The sequence below is a fragment of the Enoplosus armatus genome, chromosome 16, assembly GCF_043641665.1.
Source record: "Enoplosus armatus isolate fEnoArm2 chromosome 16, fEnoArm2.hap1, whole genome shotgun sequence".
In the NCBI taxonomy this organism is placed as follows: Eukaryota; Metazoa; Chordata; class Actinopteri; order Centrarchiformes; family Enoplosidae; genus Enoplosus; species Enoplosus armatus.
Window position 1 is genome coordinate 12,807,700 of NC_092195.1, and position 22,464 is coordinate 12,830,163.

The window sequence follows — 22,464 nt, forward strand, 5'->3', positions numbered from 1 at the left end:
TTTCACACAAACACCCTCCCCAGGCTGTCTGGGCTATCCGGCTAACATGTACATGTTTAGTCCGTACAAACCCAGCAGGTGGTTAGTGTGTCTGTGTGTGTGTGTGTTTGTTAGAGTAGATAGTTTGTTGCTTTGTTGGAGCGGCTAATTTGACCATCTGGACTATTAACACCATAACAGAGGGACTGGTTACAGTATCAGTACTGTGCACACACACTCACACACACACAAAAACCCACAAAAGTCACATACTTACACACATAAACATACATGCACATATTTAAAAACATGTATAGAAATATAAACATGTACGTAGGCAGGGACAGACACACACAGGTTTTGCGCTTCACTGAAGAGTTAAACCAGTCAGAGCAGAGCAAATTAACATCTGAACCAATCAGAGCCAAACTAATTAACATACAAATTCACATCTGTAGAATCAAACCTCAACCATGACTCTCCAACCTGTCAGGAAACCAGATGAATCTGTGATGGGCTGTGTCTCTGTGCTCTGCTTAGCTCAGCTTATACAGTACTTAGGAGATTCACACATAAACACACACACACACACAAAGTGGACAAGCAAATAAGGAAAACAAGCGAATAAATCAGAAATGTTCAAAAATGCCTCATTAGCAAGCATGCAAACCAAATACCGACATGGACAAACAAGGTCTACTTATCTGTTTGAGTGTGAACATTTTTGTATACATTAATGTACGTCCTTGCATTGATGCATATGTGTTTACATATGTCCTTGTAGGTGTGCAAATATGTGCATATGCATGTTCAGTATGTATCAGATCAGTGTAAAGCATGTGTGTACTGTGTTGTTTGTGATTAAACTAGGTGGGAAACATAAACGTACATAAATATCTTCACCATTATGACTATAATGTGTGAGAAAGAAATGAAAAGAAGAAAGAAATTAAGAAATAAGGAGGGAATTGGGTGTACAATAACTCTAAAATATGGGAGGTTTAAGTGGCTACTGGCAGCTTTAATAATTAAAATGTAGGTAACAAAAGGCACTACTCTTTTCCTTGGACATTATTTATGCTTTTTGTACATGTTCTCTCAATGTCAAAGTATCGAAAATGCTTTGAAAGGAATTGAACCTTTATACTTGATCATTTCACATCAGGGTGTCAAATCAAAATGACTTATTCTTACAGTTTTTACAGGATTTCAAGTTAAAGGAAATTGTCACGGCCAAATTTATTTATAGAGCACTTAAAAAACAAACCAGGTGTGTGCCAAAGTGCTTCACAGCAAACATAATTAAGCAAAACTATTATCACATGGTGCAAGTACTTAAATACATGCGTAAAAACATGTTTATTTATATCAAATTATTAAATCACCAGGATTTTAGTATTATGTATAACGATGGGAATAATGAACCCACAATAGTGTTCTAATTTGCCGCTAACTGTGAGGGGATATAGATCATACTCCAGAACTTAAGGTAGGTTACTGGAGATATACAGTTGTTCCTCTTTTATATTTTTACCATTTGCCTCTATGGCAGAGGAATGTCATTATAAACTCAATAATTGCTTTGATGCCCTCAATGACCCGCATATAAAGGTCCACAGAAAAGTAGTTTAGGTGTGTGATCAGAAGAGAAGAGAAGGAGGGATGAGGAAATATAGGAGAAGAGGCTGGAGGGGGCAGTAAACAATATTATAACAGCTGATTCACATTCCCTGAACAAGCCCAAAGCAAGCCAAAACAAATCATGATTAAGCTTATCAGAACAAGCCATGATTAAATATATCAAAGCAAGCCATGAAGAAGCATGCATAAACCAAGACACCATGACGAAAACACATATACAAAACATCAAACAACAAAAACACAGCAGTCAAGCAGAATGCAAAAGTGTGCTCTTATAAAGGCTGAGGCATTTTCAACACATTTGTGTATCAAAAAGTGTCACATTTTAAAATGTCAGCCACAAATTTCAGCACTAAGTTTCTCTGAATTGATGTTACCACATGTTGTCTGCAAAACTATCACAAGATGTTTCTGTGTTGTCATTAAACAGAGGCACAAAATTGTTGAAAGTGACAGCCTTCTTAAGAGACAAAACCAAAACAAACCTAAAAACAAAAGCCAGTACAAGCCATCACACTTCAGTTCATTAGCCATAGTGACATTAAGATGTGAACTCACATATTGAAAACTTGTTGCTGGAGTCTTTGCCAGGGAATAATTTAACGCCCCGCGATTTAAAATCTACTGATCGCTTCACTGCAGAGGAGAACACAATACAGAAAAGAGGAGAAAAATCAGAGAACAGATTGGATAAAGTGGAAAAAAATGAGACCCAGCTAAGGAATGAAAAAAAAATGGCAGATTCTTCTCCCTCACAATGCTGAGAGAGAGAAGAGTACAGTGAAAAAGAAAGATACAAAGGCAAAGTAAATTTTAAAATGGTGGAAACAGAAAGCGAGAGGATCCAGAGAGACAAAAAGAGAAAGACAGAAGCAGACAGAGGAGAGAGAATAGGATAAATGTTTTCAACAACAGCACCAGTCAGGATTTTTGTTCAAAAGAAGCTTAATCTTTCTCTCTCTGTCACTCAGGCACATACATCAGATGTCAAGGTGTTTTACTGGAAGCCCCATCATAATCTGAACAAAAGCTGGTAAAGGAAATTGCAGCTTTAATCAAAATGACAAAGATGCAGCTCTGTAATCAAAGCATTCACATAATGGTACGTTAGAAAATAAATGGTTCCTTTAATCAGAGTAAATCAAAGACAAGAGAAGACAAACTGACAGAGGGATCCCTGTCAGCATGAGCTCTGTTTTCAAACATCTCTTCATTACCGGGTTAGCAGTGTTGTGCCTGTATGTTACTATAGCTCAGCATGTATGGTTGGAAAGATACAGTATGTAAGATAAAGTGAGTGGGCAAGAGCTGTATCCATGCAGTAATGATAAAAACAACCTGGGGTAATCTCAATTGAACTCCCTCCACATTTGATTTTTTCTGCTCTATTCTGTCAAAATAAATGAATATAGTACCAACCTAAATAAAGAAAACATAAACATTAATATATCTTGTCCCAAATGACAAAGTACAGTGACAAATCACTTTAATTAATGCCCCATAGAGTGGCTGACAGATGTCGTTTTCATAATGACCTGACTAATCCATTGAATGGTGACAAATGGCTGATGAGTTAATGAGCTACAATTATTCTAATGTTATACAATGGCTACATATATGCTCATACATCAGTTACATTAGATTTGACATGGTTAAATTACATCTTGTGTATTTTATGCCAACTATTATCCTAATGCTGCTATATATACACGCACATGTGTTAGTGGTACTCTACTTAAAATATTGACATTATACCAAATCGATTAATGGGCTAACGATTAATCTAATGTAAAGTGGCTGAACATTAGCTCCATTCGTGCATTATTGGGTTAACTTACCAGCATGATAATTCAATGTGGTTCCAACTCCATGTGAGCGAGTATGGTGTGTGTATGTGTGACAAGGGCGAGACATACCAACCCCCACCCTATAATACTCAATTTAGATGAAAAATGTGTTACAAGGTACTTAATTAATCTTGTAAATGTTAATACAAAGCCTAAGATGAACACATTTGCTAAGCAGGGCAATTTCTTTTGTTCAAATATACTCAGTAGCCACAGCATTAGTGAAGTACAGTGCTGTATATCATTAAGTGGAACTAATTGTTAACACATTACCACCGTATTTTAAGCACTATATGTCTGACATATAGTAACACTGCCTGTTGACCATGACCATGACCACATTTGTCTTTTAAAAGTGATAACACACCATATTCTTTGGTACATGAACTCTTTAGTTAAACCATACCTAGACATTATCACTTTTTCTCATAAGACAAAAACACAACATATTGTAACACACATAGTTTTCATCTCACCATAAGGTCTCAAAATAAAAGCAACATTTTGAGGTTCGATTTATCTTGCTTTTTATTGAGGTTCAGCTTCAAATGTCCCTTTGCGTGAACTGTGGGGATAGGAATCATGTCCATTTACTGCTGTGAATAAAAACTCACAGGATTTTGTACTTTAAAGGTCCACTGTGATACCTCCTGATCACAGGACTTTTAACATGGTGTTTTATTACAAAACTCAATCGAGTTTGGTTTAAAAGCACATTACAGCTTTAGTTCTTGATATATTTTGAGGCTATGTAATGTTTGTTCACATTTGGAATTATGTCACCTCTACTGTTTTTCAAGTTGGGAAAGACTTTACATGTTTTTATCAATAACAGAACAAACAGATCATGAACAAATATGAATTTCCCTTACATCTTAAAATAATTTCTGTCATAAATTTCGCCATTAATGAGTTTGCTTCAAGCAACTCATGTATCACAGCTGTTTACGGCTGCCTCTAAGCACAGTACTTCAACTAACTTCACAGCAATCCACCTACACAGAGAATGAAATGTATTATTCCTGACACTGGTGTCATAGCTGTTTAAAATGAGGGGGAACACGCTTGATATCTGATACAGTATTGGCAGTCTCTTTAAAAAAAAAAAGCATCTTTCACTGCATTTCATTTATATTATTTAAGAACAGAGATTCATACGTCCCACGCTTACCAGAGTGTTTTCAGGTCATTTCACAAACAATTTTGGAACAACTACAGACAGGTGTATTTAAAAATATAGCTCACAAGAAACTATGTTGAGAGTGGAGTGAATACATTTTCTAATCAGACCTGGAAAAACTATTTCGGATGCATAAAGCCTTTGGTCCCTCTGACATTGGGTGGTTTTGTTCTCATTTGTGCAAATAAAAAATACTTAGCACCAATAGTAAAACAGAACAAAAGGGGGTGAGAAACAATATATTACATAATTGTATCACTGCCTTCAGATTAAACCCATATTTGAAAATGTCCCAATTGTCAGAAATTAAGAACATTCATCAACAGACTCTTGTTCTTTTCTGCAACGAGGGGAAGCTCTGATCTACATCAAAGTCTTACAATCAGGTTTGAAATGTATTTCCCCCCTGTTAGGCAGCCAAATCGGGGAATCTGGGCCAAAAATAGTTAAAAGTCTAATTTGTTTTTGCCTGTGCAAATTCATTCACTGTATAAAGCCCCTGTTAATATGCATCATAAAACCTGTCCTGTGTGAATATGCATCAAAGTTAAATATGCCCATGTTAATATTCTAGCCTACAAGCAGTAGCTCTACTGCAAACAACAGATGGAAGGGCAGCAGCATTTAAGTAAACCATATTTATGAACTGAAAGATTGCATATTTAACAAAACAAATTTTAACTAGCAACAGAATAAATAAGAACTGAACTTAAGTTCAACAGTAAAAGAACGGACACTTCAGCAAAACCTAGTTCAATAAAATACACAAACTGAACCATATGTTATAAGAAAAGCATCTGAAGTAGACTTGATACTGTACTTTCAGACCAAAACCAAAAAATCTATTTGCTTTAAAAATGTATCACCAAAAGCTACAGCTATGTTACCCAAAGCAGGATCCAGCTCTATGACTCACTTATTTTAGTCACACTTCCTTGTTCACCTCAATACCATCTGGATCTCACATTTCTTAAGACTGGTAGTGTAGAACAGTGAAGCATTCTCTAAGGAGGTGATTCGAGCAGACAGGCATCACGCACTCTGATTGAACTCACCAGCTTTTGGGCTAGATGCCCCTCTCTGGTGTTTTCATATCGCCCCATGGGAAAGCCAATTTTACTGCTCTCTTTGGTAATACATGATCTAGACTGAGGACTAAAATATCATGGCGGGATTTAGAAAATCATCTCAAAGCATAGACATATCTGTCTTACTTACAAAATTGAACAGTCAAATTCACATGGTTAACTGGCAGATATGAGCAAAAGTGATCTAATAACTCTCCGTTTTTAGCATTCATAAGCAGCATATAAACATTGAATAAATGTTTTATAACACACCATAATGTAGATACTAATGAGTGAATGTTGTGTATAAACAGATAATTAATGACTATAGTAATGAATATAGTAAAACACAGTTGTAATGATATAAAATACGTCTTCAGGTAAGAGAGTAAGATAAGAAGGAAGCTAATAAAAATGACAAAAAAGTAGGATGAAGTGAGACCAGAAGATTTAATGGTGCATTTTGTAATTTGTCACATTTAACATATGTATAAAAGACGTTATTCTCCGTGGCAATTGCTTTGTTCTGTATTTGTTAATATATATATAGCTGGCTCAAATGTTATTTTAACTAAGCAGAAGATATTAATAGAAATATTAATGACTGGGTAGGGCACAATGCTCAATATATACCTCTGCCTACATTGAGTTAATCACAGTTTTAATATATGCAATTAGTGAGTGCAATCAGTGGGTGAGGGTGGTTGTCAGTGCTGTCGACATCCTCCACATTTGATGAGCTATTTTGTAACCACAGACCAGCAATCGAACATCATCACCAGATTGTGTCTATGCAAACTAGCTGCATTAATTCAACCAAATACATTCCCTGCTGCACAGACTGTAATGATCCCAGTGCTCATGGCCCTTTCGATAAAGCATAATATTATTTATTATTATCATATTTGATATAGATAACAAAAAAGTCAACAATGACAGCCAGTACTGGTGAAATGCAAGCATCAAAATAATATGAAAGATGATAAAGGGGTAGTTCATAGATTTATGATCTCATATGAACGCCCTGAGGCCTACAGTGTTTCTGTACTCAGTTTGACTAATGGTTCTTAAGCCAAAGGCTGACAAGGAAAAGGACTTTTATTTACATTTATATTCCACATGTGCTAAATGTTCTCTTTTTCTTTGGCTGTAATTATCCAGACCATTTCAAGATGTGAGTGTGCACTTGATCACAAGGAGGTTTGAGACATTATGAGAGTCATATCAAAGGTACCATGCACTCAACAACATCCAATATGTCATCCTCCCTGAGGGGTATACTGTCTCGCTGCTCGAGTTGAATAATGTTTCCGTACCAGTGGTTGACTGGTGTTTCTTTTGTACTGACTTATTTTGTTGCCATAGCATTGGCTGACTGATAATGCCGTCAGATGTTCATTAAGAGCCAATCACAGCCCTGCAGACACAGAAACTCATGAATACGTAATGAAGAGAGATGATGGAGGGATGTGATTGGTAGGTTCTGCCGCAGGGAAGGGAACAGATTGTTCATACCTGACACACACATAGACAACAGACAAACAGGCAGGCACACACACACACACACACACACACACACACACACACACACACACACACACACACAAACACACAGCCACGCATACATGCAAACAAACACACAAACACAGCAGCACACACCCATTAACTAGACAAAGATGAAAACACATATTGACAGATTCATCAACTTATAACAGACACACATACATACAGAAACACCCACTGACACATACAAGACACATACAGAGTAAAACACACCAGTGGTGAGAAAAGTGAGTTCAGACATACATACAAGTACGTGGGCACACAATTCTGTGTGTGCACCGGAACACAGACACACACACACACACACACACACACACACACACACACACACACACACACACACACACACACACACACACACGTGCAAGAACACAGAAATACTCTAAGCACACAGACACACATACACACAGCGACACTATCCACAAACACACACGTTCACCGCCGGGTGTTGAGGATGTGGGACTGGGTATTAGAGCAAAGTATCATGCAGGGAGGAGAGTGGACAGAATATCTAATCAATGCAACCCTCAGCATTTGCGAAACCCCCATCCATGCTGAAGATTTAATTTTCCTGTTGTATTGAGACAGAATCAGTGGAGAAAGAACTGAACACAAAGCCATAAAGAATGAGTAAACAATGGGAAATTAGAGAGGAAAGGAAGATAGAGTACTCCTGATCTAGAAGGAGTCTTTATCTTATCTTTCGATGATAAAATGAAAGGTTTCCAGTATGCAAACAGCCTTTAAGTATGTGTTTCCCTGCAATGCATAGTAATTATTGCAAGACAGTGTCTGAGCAAGGAAACCGTATCACAGATGCAAAAGCACCCTACATGCACTATAACCATAGGGGTATAACTCAATAAGCTTGGTTCGTGGTGTTGTTCACGGTCACTGGCATATCTCAAATTAGCCACAAGGGGGCAGACAGGCTAACCGTAAGTGACCGAATGAATGACAACATTATGTGAGGTCTTTGCACATCTTCTTTACGTCTAATTACAATTAATTTAGGATTATATTTACATTTGCATTCAAAAGGCAGGCTGCTTAAAAGCACTGCATTGTTCCTGTTTTCTGTGCATGGGTCATTGTAAAAACAGTCACAAGTTAGGGTCAGGGTCAAGATCCCACTGACATACAGCAATCAGAGGTTATGCAAGACATTTTCATTATGCTGATGTTGGAGAAAAAATGCTTTCTAAACATTTCAAATTCTGGATCCAGAAAGAGCCTATTGATTCGAAGTGCTACCTCGAATTCAAACAGGATGACCACCAAAGGTCAGTGAGTGCAGTCCGTCCAACCACTCCCTTCATTCTCTCACGGGGATGGTTCCATCTTGTTTCATCTTCCTTTATTAGTTACATTACGGTTTAAATAAACCCACCTGGATCATTTCCACCATCTCAGATAGACCTTTCCTGGAGGCTCAAAGCAAGATAGTCTCCCGCGTCTTACCATAACAATACAGGCTGATTACTGTAATAAAAAGGAACAGAGATATATTTGATCTGGCCATCCTAATCCAGCTGAGCCCTGGCATCCCCCTGTTTGTTGCTTGTGGTTTGGACTGAAGGTGCCACCAACAGCTGTCTCGGTCTCTGGACCACTCGGTTAGCTGCTTACTTTTTTGCGGAACTGAGTAACCAGTCACGTACAACTCAAGTAAAATCTGTCAACAAAATCAGCAAAAACATGAGTGTTTGAACCACACTGGCCATTTCCACAGTGTAGAAGTGGATTACGCTGCAGGACTGGTTTTAGAAATTTCTGTTGTTGTTTTTCAGCTTTTTTAATGATATGATGACAGCCACGAATTCAAGCAGACTACGATTGTTGTTCTCTCTGAAGGACACTACCGACTTTTAACAGCTATTGTTTAAGCCAACAGGGGATTATAGCAGAGTATTTTATGCTTAAGATTTGGAGGGCATTATCACTTAAAAGCTGAATATATAGTGGTGATAGGTATATAGCAAAAATAGTGAAATTGTTGTGGAAGGTTGTGTGGAAGCCTGCCATTTTTTTTTGCTATTTGAAATCCGCCATTGAAAACCTTGAAAATTCTCCTGCTATCACAGTGTGATACTCCTGGATTTATGTTTGATTTTAATGTGTGAAAATACAAAATATGCTGTGAAATGCTGGAAGAGATCTCCCGAGGACTAGCTCTGCTCTCAGCAAGTGCTGCATCCGGACCGGTTCAGACATGTCGAGCCAATCAACTAAAGTAAAGTATGAAAAGGGTGAAAAGTGTTTTGTGATCACCATACAAATGGATACAGTTATTATTTTTTAGCTGAAAAAATTATAAATGTCATCATTAAAATACAGTTCATATCTAAGAGGTCTTCTTGTACCTGTATTAATTGTTCTGGCTTTGCACGTAAAGTGAAACTGACCTCTACATGGACACAGCATGTGGGGTGTGTTAATGCCTGTAAAAGACATCATTCACCTACAATACCAGGATGCACAAGACCTTGACAAGATTGTAAACATTTGCCTGAGAGGAATTACAATAACACAGTAGCACTTAAAATGTTCAGTAATTTATCTAAAACTAGCACTACACATGCATTACAGAGTTGTTCATTTTAAAACATCATTAAAATTATGCATTACAAAAACAACCTCTGGTTTGAGAGAGAATATTGTAGCAATGATGCAGTAAAAAGGATCCTCAGACGACCCAGTATATATATCTCTGAATCACATCCTCTCAGCCATCTTTAACTCTCAACCTCCTCCTTGTTTGCTTTGAATACTGATCCCACGTTTTTCTAAGTCTATTTAACAGATTTAGACATGGGGATTCCTGTGGGGTTAAAGTTCATTTTGTGCTTTTAATCACAGGTAAACTGTGACATCCTGACTTTGCAGGATTGCCAGGATCGCTTCTCCCTTACTTTTCCTTCTCCACTTTCTGTAATGTTAATGTTCATTAATAAGAGCCAGACATTATTTCTCAGTGTTCAGACTAAAATTCGTACAGTAAATGGAACCACTGGCAACCATTCAATTGACTAGATGGCTGGCTGACTGACCTGCTAACTGGATGACTGCCAGGCCAAATGGCTGACTGACTGGCTGACTGACTAGACACTCTAGGCTTTTGCTTGACACTGTTAACCGAGCTACTTACAGTAAGTGCAACAGTAGTAAAATTCAAATTGACCAGTGGATTGACTGGATGACTTTGTGAATGACAGTTAAACTGTAAGAATGTAGTTTCTAGTGTGTGATGGTGTGCACTGCAATTAGTTTCAATAGGCTACTGCTGAAATGCTGCATGGCTGTCGGAATGGCTGTGTTTTAGGACTGGAATTGAGTAAAATGAGATTATTCTGTGATGAAAATGTTGCATGAGAGAGTTATGAAAACACATGGGAAACAACAATCGATGGCTATGGGTACTTTTCCCTTAGTGAGTCCATTGTTGACAATATGAACAAACAATTAAATCAAATTCGTTGGCAGTAGGTATATGATTTGAGGTGTAGGTACAGCATCAGGATGGAAGCAATATTATTGCCAAATGACAAATGGACTCCCCATTGTTTTTTTGTCTGATAAGGAAAAATAGAATAAGGAAAAAAGATCAGACTCATCTCATTCTAACATAATTCTGTACAGCAGCTTAGCAGTTAACTTACATACTTCGTTCGTATTTTCAAACAGTATGATTTTACTTTAAATATCACAAAAGCAATCGCAACTGAACTTTGACAAATGTATCGGCTACTATCTTGACTAATACTGGCAGCGGTTACTTCAGTATAACTGTACTTGAACCCAATAATCAGTTTTAGCTAATTTTTCCTGCTTATATTTGAGCAGACAAACACACTGTTATTCATTCCTTACAATTTTGCTCTTGTGTTTTTGGTTTTGGAAAAGAGATAAAAATGATCCGACCCTCCATACAGTTAACAGGGAGTATCGCTCTTGATAGAGCACTTCCTTTGTACAGTTGCTCAGCTATGATTGGATAATCACTGTTTATAATCACATGGATTTTAATCACATCTCTTTTTATCGATCAGTTTTTAAAAAAATATCAAAGTTGACCTATTTAAAGGGCAACTGGGCAACTGTATGTTCTCATATACAGTATTATTCCTGTAGTCGTTGATAACTCAAGAGTTTATTTGGCAACATGAATTACTGGTTTCTAGCTTTAGGGGAGGGCTGTTCGTGTTCTTTTTTTATTTAACAGGCAAGATGACTAAGAACACATTCCTACTTCAAGCTGCAGCCTAAGGGTGTATTTGCTGGGGGTGAGACCATACTGTAACACGCCCAGTCACATCTGTAAGCTGGCTTGTTCTTCCACAGTCACTACACATGGCAATGTAACAGCTGGGTTTCAGAGCTTTGCTGAAGGGAACTTTGAGCATCACTCAGTCTTTTACCATGACATGGTTTTCACAGCCTGTCCACAGATTCAAACCTGCAATCTTTAGTTCCCAAAAGATCTGCTGTAACTCAAGCAGTCCAATATCAAAATCTGATCTGTAGAAGTTACATGTATTAAAAAAGATCAAACTTGTGCCATATAGAATCCAATATTATTTGTTGTTTCAGTGTAAATGCCTTTCGGTCTCAAATGGTAATTACAGTAATGAAGCTTTTAGCAAATGTTCAAGCAGGAAGACAATTATCCTTCTAATTTGATCATCACATTAGGGATCCACCTCAGTTATTATCCAATGACTTTACGCCGAATTGTTTGCAGGCTTTCCTGTCAACAAACGATCATCCTGGCTGAAGGATATTTAAACAATTTTACCTGTTATGTCTCTCTACTGTCATTGCTGTCTGTGTCACTTCGCCACCCCATCACCCAACCACCGCTGTTGCCAAAGCCCCCTGTATGCCTTCCTAGAGGGATGTCAGAATGGCTGCTATTTGTAGGTCTTTACCCCATTTAAATCAATCTAATTGACAGGGTCAACTCTAAAGGTAGAGCATCTACATTTTGTTTATGTGTGTCCTCATTTCAATACTGTCGAAACACATTCAATGACTTTTTGGTAAACATATTGTTTGAGGACTGGCAAGGGCACTGGAACTGACAACGTAAGACAGTTTTCTTATCATGCATTTTACATGTAGCTGCAATACTCACAGAGGTGATAATATAGGTGACTTTAATTATTTTTTGCAAGAAATTTATAACAAGGCTATTTTCAATCTACATCAACGACAATTGAACAACACGTGGCTGATTTCTTGGAAACCGCCATGTGGCATTTTAGCCAACAATCCTCAGTACAGACCTACAGTATACAAGCTAAATGTTTAAATAAGCGTGGGTGAGATATATAGCTTGGGTACAGTCCCCAAACCACAGGTCGTGAGTACAAGGATGATTAAATGAACTTACAGCAGTTCCCAGGGTGAGAGACTACATCAACTCTGATTTCATCTTGGCCTGCAAAAATACTGCATTAAGACCCTATAGCGTGTTTCAAAACACACTCAGAAATCACACGCTTTCTATGAACTGAATCTTTAAAGGCATTTTGGTCCTGAGATGAAAAGCATTTACTCTTGCTCAGAGACATTGGCATAGCTGTATAATTACAGAGCTTCAATTACTCATGCTAATGGACACTCTCAGTGATGGTTGTGCTTGTATTTAGCTGTGAAGGAGACAGTAAGTAGGAGTAGAGAGATGATGTATGACATGTTGACAAAATAGTCCAAAATTATAGAAATGTATGAATATTACTAATTTCAAAAGAAAAAAAAATCTATAAGATATAAATACTCAGTTGAAAATGCTAGTATTTACAGATATTTGATCATTTCAGTGAACACCAAAAGGCTTGCCTGAGATCTTGGGATTAAAATGTAAATTACATAAATAAATTACATAAATAGGAGTGATTTCTCCCGTTCACAAGAACACTATGTCCTCGGGAGAGATATTTGAATTGAAAGGGTTAATTCCTTTCATTTAACATAGAGCCTATGGCATGTTTTAAAATCATGCCATTGTGAATCACTTTGAAGCATCAATTAAGCATTCAAATGGTCAATTAACTCTGTAAATTTAGTTTAGCCATGCAGAGGAGCTGCAGGCTTTGCTTACTAATACACAAACTGGCTTTTCCTGTGTCCAAGAACACAGCCATCCATCCACACACACATTCACTTTCTCTTCCTCTAAAGTAGTCTACAACAGCCATTTATGACAGCGGGACATTAAAAACTCTCAATGTTAATGCTTGTATTAAGCCAAACTTCACTGCCAAATGACTTGTCCCCTTAAACCCCCCATCTCTCTTTGGCTATCTCTCTCTCTCTCTTTTTTTGCCTTTTTCTCTGTTGGTTTCCATATTTTTTCTCTTTTAATCTCTCCTCTGGATCTCCTCGCTGTTTTACCACCTCCCCTCCCTCTTTTTCTCAGTTGGTTCCTTAGTGATGGTCTTTGTTTATTTCTGCCTCTCTGCCCCTGCTTCTGCGCAAACTTGGATATAAATCATTAGGAGATTATTATCAATTCAGAACTTCATAATCTGGGCAGCAGCAGAAGGAGGAGGTTTTCATGAGCCGAGTGGCTGACCTATAACACATACACGCGTGCGCGCGCGCACACACACACACACACACACACACACACACACACACACACACACACACACACACACACACACTCTCAGTCTGTCCAGCTAGCTGGCAGCACCTAGAGCCAAACGTCTCCCTCTGAGGTCTCATAGCATTGTCTTATAAACTAAACCAACCCTGCCAAAGCAGATTTGTTCATTCAGTCTCTCACAGACAAATTTGGAATTGTTTTCATACAGTGTTTTCCACTAAACTAAACTAACCCTGCCAGGGCTTTGCCATTCTAATTTATTCTCCTGGAGACAAGTAGAATTTAGTGGACCAGAACAACATATGTCTTGTGGGGTAAAATTATAGTCAAAGTAAAAAAAAACAAAAACAAAAAAAAATAGTGGAATATCATTAAGTGGAACTATTTATAATAAAGTGGAGTTGATGAACATCCTAAGAATGCTAATTGAAGAGAAAGTAAATCTGAAGGGGGTAGATCAATAAAGTACAACAGAATAAAAATACAAAATAATATAATCTTCCAAGGTTAATGCTTCGAGAAATGTAATTTAATACATTTTAAAACTTTACTAAACACTTTAAAAGAACAGCACATGTATAGTTTCTTTTCTTTTCCCAGTTTGTTTGCAAGTGGTTCCGCAAGATATGAAATCAATAGGAGATCCATCAATCGTCGTGCAATGTCAGTAGTGGCATTGGCAATGTTGCAGTCAGAATATTGATCTATCATCACTGAGCACTGACTTATAGTGAAGTAATGTTGACATATACAGTATATAACAAACTCAATTCAGTTTCTCACTGGCTGGTTTTTTGAAATCCACAGATGCTAAAATGAAACTATACTATAATATATCTTATCTTCTTACAGTTATACTACTATAGTTACTATAGTTATACTATAATTGTTCTACTAATACTGTTTGTGGGATTATATTCATTCATATTCACAAGGAACAATGTGTGCAGAGTCAACAACTCATTAGCAGTAACTTTTCAGCCACTCAACCTGCCCTTCTGCTAATGTGTAAGAACTAACAAGGTGATGGAGATGACTGACAGCTGACAGGAAGTAGCCAATCAATCACAAGCTTGTTAAGAGATCCACTAATTAATCAACTAACCTATCATACTGACACCCCTCATTAACATGTTGATTAACCTTTTAAACTAATTAAGATCAATTAAGATCAATTATACCAATTAAAAGCAAATCGCAAGGGGAGTGGTCAGGTTGTTCGTCAGTCAATCAAGGAGAATGTCTGAGAGAGCCAGAAGGAGAGATGTGCAGAGAGGGTGGGAAAGGACAAGATGAGAAGATCGGGGTGGAATAAAGTTGAGAGAAGGAAAAAATTTAAGGAGGATCAAGGAGAAGGATGATAAAGGAAAGATGTGCTGAAGAAAGAGGAAGGGGAAAAGATGGATGAGGTTTAATAATGACTTGAACTTTGAGTTCACCTCTCTAAAATGTACTATACGGTGCATGTGTCGGTGCATGTGTACTTTAAGAATACTTAATTGTGTATCTAATTGCCTGGTTTGATTTCACATATTGTCTTCGACACTATGCCGTGACTAAAATCAAATCTGAAAGTGTTTTTTTCACCTTTATTAGATAGTTCACAGTGGAGACTCATGAGAACCACACAGACATCCTTCCATAGTGGTCGTTCTTTAAAAGTCAAACACAAGCAACACCTTTGTGAGGTGTCATCTGGGGTCATATTCAACTAATAAACTCTAATAAACTCGTCATACCCACAGATTGGGAAATTATGCAGTTAATATACTTAATATAAAATCACCACTGAATTAATTGCAGTTTCAATTACTTAATTGGCCACAGTCCTGCAAGTGGCACATGTGGCCAATACAGTAAAAATGCACAGGCTCATAAAGAAACTTTTTTTCACATCTAAATATTTAATGTCAGTAATCTCAATGAGCACGTAACATCCTTTAAAGGGAAAAACTCAAAAAGTCAAACACACTAATTGTAGCCGCATGCACACACAGATACAGAGTTGTGTAATTCATTAGATGTTTAGTTAAAGGGTTTGTAAACTTGTATAACACCAGCCATAAAACTACATTTCTACATTGATTTGGTTCCCATAAACCTCAACACTTTGCTTAAGGCAATGATACTAATTTCTACCTTAAAAGCCAGTTTCTCAGGGAGTGACAACATCATCCTAAATGTTAAGAAGAGCAAAGTTAATGTGAAGGTCTTCTAGCACTTGCCAGATAAGAGGTGTCCTTGTGAAGAAGCATCTCATGCCGTCCAATGTATTAAACCCAACAAAATTTCAGAACTTGTTAGATAAATCCTTTGTTGCGAAGCTTATCTTTGTACGTCCAGTGTACAATTGGTGGGGCGACCTCATAGTCTCAAGCACTGAAAGTATAGTTTTATTCCTTTTTCAGAAAAGAGTGTTGATACTGTCCCTATGTAGGGAAACCATGACTTGTCTGTCTGAAGAAAGATGAATATCAATTCAAAGAGTTCAGAAAGGTTTCCCAGAGATGACAATGGCAGCTGGCGATAGCTCTACAAAAATGAGCAAATTATCATAATTACTGTCGAAAGAAACCACAGTGTTTAATAGTGTGTATTACAAATACAGTGTTGTGTGTGGCCAAAAATAGTGACACAAAGAGAGTGGGGAAAAAAAGATTTGAGTTTAAACAGAAGACTTTGAAAGAATGTAATAAGAGTGGAGGGAGGGAGGAAAGAGTTTGTGAAACACACTATCATGGCGTCACTGAGTGTCATTTCTGACACATGTAATCTGTGTTTTGTGTCTATAAAAAAACATGACATGTAAAAGCCAACATAACGTGTCCACATTATCGTAAGTGTTTTTCTTTGACAAATTATACAAACAGGGCCCCGTTTTCAGGACAGCGCATGGCACAGTCTCTGCTCCCGAGAGGTGGCATTTCTGATGGGTGCCCACAGCGCCCGACTCTGCTTGGTATTTTGTTGACTTGCTGTGCTGAAGTGAGAGGCGAAGCACAGTAGGGAGCGTGTCAGTAATAATCAACTGGCACAGTGCAATTTTGGTGTCAAGCATGACCATGATTTACGCTTGTGCTGCCCGCCTACTCAGACCAGGTCAATGACGCATGGATAAAGGCACATTGCACAGTGACTTTCGTTTAACTTTACAACAATAAACCCACAAATAAAACACGTCGATTAACTTTTTGATTAAAGTGGATTAGAGGAGCTGATACATAAAACATCTACTGATTACTGTACATCTACTGTGTATTTCAATTAGACCCTATTTCCAACTGTGCTGCAGGTGCGCCACACGCCTGTGGCCATGAAAATACATAACAAAGCTCCATGCCCTGTGTACCTTGTGATGTTGAATGGACTTTATGCACCATGCACTAGTGATTCACAAAAAAGGGCCAATAGTGTTCATAGCTTTTTTTTTTTTTTTTGAAAGAACAAGAGGTGATCTGAGACTAAAACAAAACATGGGAGTGTAGAATAAAAACCCTATCTGTTCCAGCCTTTCTGTGCAGTTGTTCCACACATTCAGCTCTCATTATCGCTGTGGGGAGAAATGGATGTTGCCAAATGAATTTCCTAATGTTTTCCACCAGTTAGAGTTTGTGTCAGAGAAATATAACTGTACGCCTATGAGCAGTTACCCGAGAGGAAGAGAAACAGTAAAACAGAGAGAACTAGACAGAGGGGAGAGGGGGAGAAAGAGAGAGAGAGACGCAGAAAGATGGAGACAGGGAGAGAAACTGTAGTAGAGAAGAGACGGGAAGATTGGAGTCAACAAGCGTAATTAAAGGGAGTTAGAGGCAAGATGATGGGGAAAAACTGTCAGTTGAAAAGGGAAAAAGCAGCACAGAGAAACAGGAAAACAAAAAGGCAAAAAAAGCAAAAACAACTTTGAAAAGATCCGTCATTAACAAACAGACATTGGTAGATACCGTATATATGGAGTCCTGTTTATCATAAATGAACACTCTTTATGCGTGTGTGTGTGTGTGTGTACATTAAGATGCCTTTCAGTATGGATGTAATCACATTTTACCCATCTTACCTTGATAATGTGCGCTGAAACCACGGTAACGGTGGTTGCCATCAGTCACAAAATGCAGTCGGAGCCAGTTCTTGTTGCTAACGATGGGAGAGGGCACATTACTTCCTGACAGCCTGAAATAAAGATAGAGAAAGATAGAAAGAACATTTGTAAGAAATAGAAGAAAACACACACACACACACAAAACCTTAGTACTTTTTTCACTTAATCCTACAATAGGCCCTCGAGGATCAAGAAGAATGAATGAGTGCTTCAAAAATGTCCTCGCTCTGAAGGTCTTAAACATAAATGGGCTCTTTTAAAGATAGAACTACCGACCATGCACACGCACACATGCATGTATGAGTACATACAATAAAGACTTGTCTTTGAGGGAGCAGGGAAAACACATAAAACCGTGTAGCGATTCTGTGAAAGAACAAATCCGAAGTCTGTAAAATGAGGTAGCAAAGCTGTAAAAATGTCACTGCAACAACAGATACTAAACATCAGCCTTAGGTTTAGTTTACTTAGATTTCTTTCACTTTCTCCATCGTGCCTGTCTATCTCAGTGTGTGTGTGTGTGTGTGTGTGTGTGTGTGTGTGTGTGTAGCTGCTGTCTAGAAAGTGAGAACAAAGTCTACTGTGTCTGTAATGTCACAGACTGAATTATATGCAGTATCAGGACTTCACCGCCCCAAAACAACCAGTGTGCTTCTGCAGGAACTGGGGATTATGCTGTATGCTCAAGGGTGCCTCAAGCGCTCTTAATGAAGTAGGAAATGGAATTTCTTATTCATTGTTCTGGCCAAGATTGCCGGATCTTGCCAGCTGGTTAGGGGATTTGACCCAGCAGCTCTGATCATAAACTCAATTCTCATGGTAGTTTCTGAAGCCGCAGTTAGAAGTTGGTGTCGTATTGGACAACATTATAGTGATTATTATTATTTCTAATATTTTGTCCCCTGCTATTTACCTATATCATACCTAATAGACTGGTATATGCTAATACAATAAGGTTTCAAACACCTACCGGACTATCAGAATGCAATATACCACTTTTAACAATATTAGCTTTTTTGCACTGAAGCAAGCTTATGAACTGAGGCTTTGATGGTGCACAGCACTAGTAGATAGGACCCAGTTTGCAACTCTTTCATGAAGTGGGGAGGATAAGATCCCTTAATTGGCTGAGAAGATGAACAAGGCTCTAGTTGGCAAAGTGAAGAGTGTTAGGTCACTGTTGGCACCCTGAGGGGAGGTGACTGCTTTCCAGAATAAAACACTCTTGTTCCTGTATAACTTCAAAAGTCTGCTGGTCAAATACAATCTCTGCTGGCAAACCCCCCCTTCTATACATCAGCCCTTTGATGTATGGTGCTTTCATCTTGTAGCATCAGCCAACTGTTTCAAGGTGCTGTTTCTCTCCCATTATATGGGAGTGTTTTTTTTAGTAATATCACCTTGGTTGTTACATTTGAGACACACACAAGTTAACAGTGTAGAGTATGAAGTAGACTGCCCTCTCATGTTTGCTTGTCTCCTTCTATAAATCCCTGCTGTTAACCTTCGCAGTCCATTAATATCAACACGCGCACAAATGCATGCTCACACACACGTGGCATTATATTGTATACACACCATCCAACACCCGTGCCTTCTCATAACTGTGGTGGAAAGTGGAGCACAAGAATGCTGAGAAGGTGCTTTAGAAGGTGTGTCTTTGTGTGTGTGTGTGTGTGTGTGTGTGTGTGTGTGTGTGTGTGTGTGTGTGTGTGGGTCACCTTGTGCCCTAGATCAGTAGGATTCTCTGATGTCTGCTATTAGTCACACACACACACTCACACACTCACACACACACACACACACAAAGTGGTTTCACAGGGCCAAATAGACACCAACTTCCTGATTTACATAGTAAATACAGTGCTGACACAACAATACAATAACACAACTGTTATTGTAGGTGAACAACATAAATAGTAGGCACCTACATCATGAGATTTTTTCATGCACTCTGGGGGAAAGTAACACTGTAATAGCAGTATATATGCTTAATTTATTTAAGTATTTTATATTCCAGACAGTAGTAGAGAGGAAATGAGGAAATGAGGAAGAGAAAGATGCAACAAAGTATTGCGGCCAGACTCAAAACCGGGGAGGTTGCCATTCATGGCCAATGTCTTAACCCCAAGCTATGGGGCCGCACTGTATTTGTCTTTTTTTCTTCCAATAAATAATGTATTATACATACTAAAACACCAGTCACCACCTTGTGAATCATATTCACATAGACTACTGAAATTGTATTCAAATTGAATAGACTATGGCAAACCAATGCTGAATTAGTCTGTTAGCTGGGAGAGAGACTGCACAGTAAAGATATGGAAACGGTTCAAATAACAGAACTGATGGACAATAATCACTGACTTCTGAATGCCTAAACTGACGCAAGACAATACAACATTTGAAATTTCAAATATCAATACTTGTAGGTACTCTATTTATCAGTATACCTCAAAGTCTAACTGAAATATATGAGAAATAAAAATAACGACTGAAAAACAAAAGATAAAAATGAATTTATCCAGAACATTATCATGTAGTTTTGCTTGGATGAAGACATGAGGTCAATTTATGGAATAGCCTGGACAAGTAAAAATTTAACTAATAGATTTTTTGACTAAATAAGAGACACTACTAAGACCAAACACCAGACTCTACTAATGCATGACCTCCACGTATGGATTCCCATTTAAAGTAAAGTATGTACTGTTGGAAATTAGAAGAAATACATCTAATATAAATGTATTTTAAATAGTTGTAAGTGTTGTTTTGTTATTGTACTTGTGTGATACTTTAGTATTAGACACTTGTCTGTCTCTGCTGTGCACAGACTGTAAGATCATGATGCATATTTAATAACAATTATAACAACAGGCAAAGAAACAAGAAGAGTACCAACTCTCAAGAGACCCACTAGTACCCAAAATAGTTTTCCAAATAAAAAACTCGGAACACCAGCCTCAGCATAGACCAAATACTGAAACAGAGGCACTTTATTTGTCCTTATCATGTGTATCATGACTAATCTGGTCCTATCATAATATGAAAATATGATGCAGGCTGAAAAGTAAAGTGCAGGAGCTTTTCATTTTTTGGTACTTCCCTTTCTTCCTCTCTTTAGCTCTCTCCTGCCCCCCTTCCTCTTTCCCCCTCTCCCTTCCTTAGCTCTCCTGTCTATATCTCTTCATATGTGCACTCTCTCTCTCACACGTATTATTCATGTTTACAGTTCTTAATTCACTTCCTGCTATGACATCATTACCCAGAGTGCATCATTAAGGGTAAAGTGTGTGCATATTCAGTCTGTTCCAAAATTAAAATAAAAATTTAATCATAAATCTATACAGAGAGTCTGTGTGTGTGTGACGTTAAACATTAAACTGCATTCTCAGGAAGCACTTAACAACTCTGCACTGCAGGATGAAGGTATAATTAGAAAAATCTCTCTTGCAGCAGAAGCTGGAAGGTTAGAGAAACAAGCTGGCGCCTAAAAAGGTCACCAATCTGGATCCCCACAGCAGCTGGAAACACTTCCTCCTGGTGCTCTTTGTCTCAACAAGTACTGTTGAGATGTAGCACAGCTACTGCTCAGGTCCCAGGCATAAATGTACATGAAGGACGATGATACTGAAAAAAGACCATGTGTGCTTGGCAACTACTTCTATGGATAATTAAAGCTTAAAATGACGCTTCCAGCAGAAAGCCTAATGCTTCCAAAAAAACATCACCTTCTGAATTGCGCACCAGCTAGTTTATTTTCCCTGTGTGGACAATTTGTAATGCATTATTAAATCATTCATCTATGCTGATGGCTTCTGTCTGACTGGTAAGTGTTCTCCCAAGATATCTGCTATAAAAGCACTTCAGAGCTGCCCAGAGGTATTATAGATCATCTTCAGATGGGCTCCAATGATTTTTTTTAATACCTTGGTCTGAGAGGGTGTCCAACTCTGTGATGTGACGATGTCATAGGCGTAAAATACATTGGGTGAAGCCAGGCTCGCTACTAAGGGCCACTAACACTTCAAAACTTCTGAAATTGGAAATACGTCATGGACCATTAACAAAGCTTGAGGGATAGTTAACAGACATGCTCTTCAAGAAACATAATAAAATATTAAATTAGTATAAACATGGGCTCTTAATTGTCACCTGGGTGCACTTAACTGTTGTGGATGTGACTGTACTAACAGAATTTCTGCATATTTATGTATTACATTTAGTCCAAAGAAAAACTTGTGTCTCCTGTTCCCATGAAAGCAAGTGTCTCTATTATGAAATAAAGTAAATTGGTGTTCTTCTCTGGGGAACAAGAGGAAATTACTTGCTCTGGTGATATTTCCCTCTCGCACTACATTGTTTTATAAAGCACAGCAGATCCCAATGCAGTAGTTCCTTTAGGGAGAAAATGTTTCATAATGAATGCTCAAAACCAAATCAAAAAAGAGTCAGCGATCAACCACCAACAATGGTTGTTC

The 22,464-nt window shown here is 38.0% G+C and overlaps 1 protein-coding gene across 1 annotated transcript in view; it reads right to left on the bottom strand.

Annotated features, from left to right (window-relative positions):
• Nucleotides 1-22,464, bottom strand: part of LOC139298973 (CUB and sushi domain-containing protein 3-like) — a 310,941-nt gene that overhangs the window by 112,584 nt on the left and 175,893 nt on the right. The window contains 2 exon segments of the mRNA XM_070921804.1: nucleotides 2,179-2,256; nucleotides 17,942-18,054. Coding sequence (XP_070777905.1) covers nucleotides 2,179-2,256; nucleotides 17,942-18,054 — 191 coding nt within the window.